The sequence below is a fragment of the Sinocyclocheilus rhinocerous genome, unplaced genomic scaffold, assembly GCF_001515625.1.
Source record: "Sinocyclocheilus rhinocerous isolate Xijiao unplaced genomic scaffold, SAMN03320098_v1.1 scaffold559, whole genome shotgun sequence".
In the NCBI taxonomy this organism is placed as follows: Eukaryota; Metazoa; Chordata; class Actinopteri; order Cypriniformes; family Cyprinidae; genus Sinocyclocheilus; species Sinocyclocheilus rhinocerous.
In genome coordinates, this window is record NW_015635536.1 from 18,551 (window position 1) to 21,388 (window position 2,838).

The following is a 2,838-nucleotide window of genomic DNA, read 5'->3' on the forward strand; positions in this document are numbered from 1 at the left end:
GTCAAACTCTGTTACCAAGGTAGAGTAACAATGCGGTAACAGAATTGACAGTTCATCAGACAATTCTGTCAATTCTGTTACTTTACAATTCTGTTACTTAAAGGGTCAACTCTGTTTATGAACTATTTTCACAAAAAAACAATAAAATTGTTGTTTAAAATCTAATAAACATTATTGATTTATTTTTGCACCCACCCTTATAATATTTCAACATATTGGTACTCAGCTACTCGTCCACTGCGATGCGTGTTGCATTAGCGCAGTCATATCTGACTATAATGTCATATAGCCTATAACACGCTCTCACACGTTTATTATTTGAACATTTTGGGAGGAGTAAAATTTACATGTGTGGTTTCAACAACCAGATGGATTTACACTTGTCCAGTTTCATCTGGAATGCATCCCAGACCACCTCCTGAAGTGGTTTGAGCGATCGGATTTATATCCGTCTCGAATGCGTTTCGGAGGGCATTTACACCTGGCCTTTCCACGATCGGATAGCTGTCCGATCAGACAAAACGCATTAAGTGACCAGGTGTAAACAGCCCCTTACTGTGAACTGAGTCGCTCTGAGATGCACGTAGGCAATCTACACGCACGTAAATAATTAAAGCGCATATATTAAACCTGCATCGCATATATTTATTTAATTGAATCATAGCGTTTGTGAATTCACAATATTATTATGATTTTTAATGGGCTTAATATATCATGCAGCCTTGAAAATGGTCTAATAATGCGTTTCATGTATTTTGACGGTTAACGTTACTCGACACGGGCAAAATGCAATCGAGCATTTTTTATAATCGAGTAGGCTACTCGAACTGAATCGAGGAATCGTGACAGCCCAACTATACTCAAATGGTCTCCACAGTCAGATCTCAATCCAGTAGAGCACCTTTGGGATGTAGTGGAAAGGGAGATTTGCATCATGGAAGTGCAGCCAACAAATCTGCAGCAATTGTATGATGCTATCACGTCAATATGGACCAAAATCTCTGAGGAATGTTTTCAGCACCTTATCGAATCTATGCCACAAAGAATTAAGGCAGTTCTGAAGGCAAAAAAAACCCCATCCCGGTACTACCAAGGTGTACCTAATAAAGTGGTTGGTGGTGAATGTATATAAAACTTCCACCCTGAGTCCCTAACATTTGGCACCAGATCCACATTAAAAAAGCCAAATACTAGTATCAGTAAAACACCTATTCTTTTAACAAAACATGTAGTTACATGTAGGTTTAAACAAACAAGTTAGGCTACATACTGTTCAGTGTTGTGTGAAGGCAGAATTTGATAGTCATCACATGTCCCCTCTTTTACATCTGAGTGATTCTAATGCAGAAAGAAAGCAATAAAGGGAGTTATATTTATGGCACTTATATTTTCAAATTCAATTTAATGGAGAACTACACAGTTAGAATTAACGTGTTATTCTTACAGTGCAGAAACAGTTCCAGATACTCTGATATTAATTGAGGCAATCTTTCAAATATATATTATCATTAACAATAAAAATCTTTCAGACCATCTTTCTCACACTTACCTCAGGCAAAGGATAACCATCAGAGGGATTCTGCAAGACCACTGTAACTAAAGAGGCATAACATTATTTTCACTAGATGAAAAGAGATTATTCAACACATTTTATTTTACACATTTTACATATCACAGCTGTTAAAAAACAAAAAAAGAACAACTTGATGACACTTCCTTAACTTACAGTTTTGATTTATAGTTAGGTTTCCCTTCACACTTGTCTGGCTAATTGTTGGAGCACTGACTGGACTTCCTTGATCCGCTGAAGCAGTGACATTCAAATGTGAAGGAGTATGAGCTAAAATTGTCCTTACATGGTCCCTTACTGAGAGAAATTAGAAACAAATAACAGAAAACAGCACAAAAAGTACAGCACAATCAGTGATATTGGGGAAATTTACAGTTTACCTGTGCAACAAAAACTGATTGTTAACATGATAATATTGTAAAAAATAGAGTTGATTAATGATCATGTTTTAAGTTAAATGAATTCTCTATAAGCCAGGTGAAATACCCACAATAGACAAAATGTCATCAACTGACTATAAACTCAAACTTCCCAAATGACACCTATTCAGCTCACAGTTTTACATTCTTTCTTACCAGGTTTATTTTGCAAAGGAGTTGAACAAGGAGGTATGTTTTCTGATTCGAGGTCTTTTTCAACTGGAAAGATGTGAAGAAACAAAGAGAGGATGGAGACATTTTAAACAGCTTGACACAAATAAACAAATGAGAAATTTGTTGTTGTCACAAAAGGTTTGGGAAAAAAGATTCAATACGCACTATTATTGTCAAAAAATAGTCACTTTCAAACCAAACAGTTTTCTGATGGTCAACTGCAAATCTGCATTCAAAATTACAGATCTATCATCTACCGTGGCCGAGAGTGCTCAACACGCTGCAACTTCACAAAACACAACCGCAGTAAAGATAGTTTGCGGTTTGATATTCAGATTTCTTTTGGCTATAAATACACAGCGCGCTGTCATAGACATGAAAATAAAACCGAGTGTCGTTCTCCATGATTTGTGAATTCAGGTGACGCTGTCCTCCGGGCCGAAATCAGTTTTTTTTTTCGTTGCGACTCTCAATTTTATAATGTCTATAGCTCCAAAAGTTGGACACTTAGAGGATTGAAACCGGTGTCAATTTCACCAGCTCGATTTGTGAATTTTTTCACAGTTAAGCTCTTGTCCGTAAACCCCTTGGTAAGTCCGCTATAAGGAATGTGAAAAATAGGCGTTCTTTATGTTTAACGTCTATTACCAATAAAAACGCAGACTGCTCGAATAC

At 36.6% G+C, this 2,838-nt stretch overlaps 1 protein-coding gene across 1 annotated transcript in view; it reads right to left on the reverse strand.

Annotated features, from left to right (window-relative positions):
* Window positions 1-2,838, reverse strand: part of LOC107747203 (uncharacterized) — a 10,244-nt gene that overhangs the window by 3,076 nt on the left and 4,330 nt on the right. The window contains exons 3-6 of the mRNA XM_016561641.1: window positions 2,146-2,208; window positions 1,727-1,867; window positions 1,550-1,596; window positions 1,271-1,338 (exon numbers count right to left, since the gene is read on the reverse strand). Of these exons, the coding sequence (XP_016417127.1) occupies window positions 1,271-1,338; window positions 1,550-1,596; window positions 1,727-1,867; window positions 2,146-2,208 (319 nt within the window). The remainder of the gene's footprint in view (window positions 1-1,270; window positions 1,339-1,549; window positions 1,597-1,726; window positions 1,868-2,145; window positions 2,209-2,838) is intronic.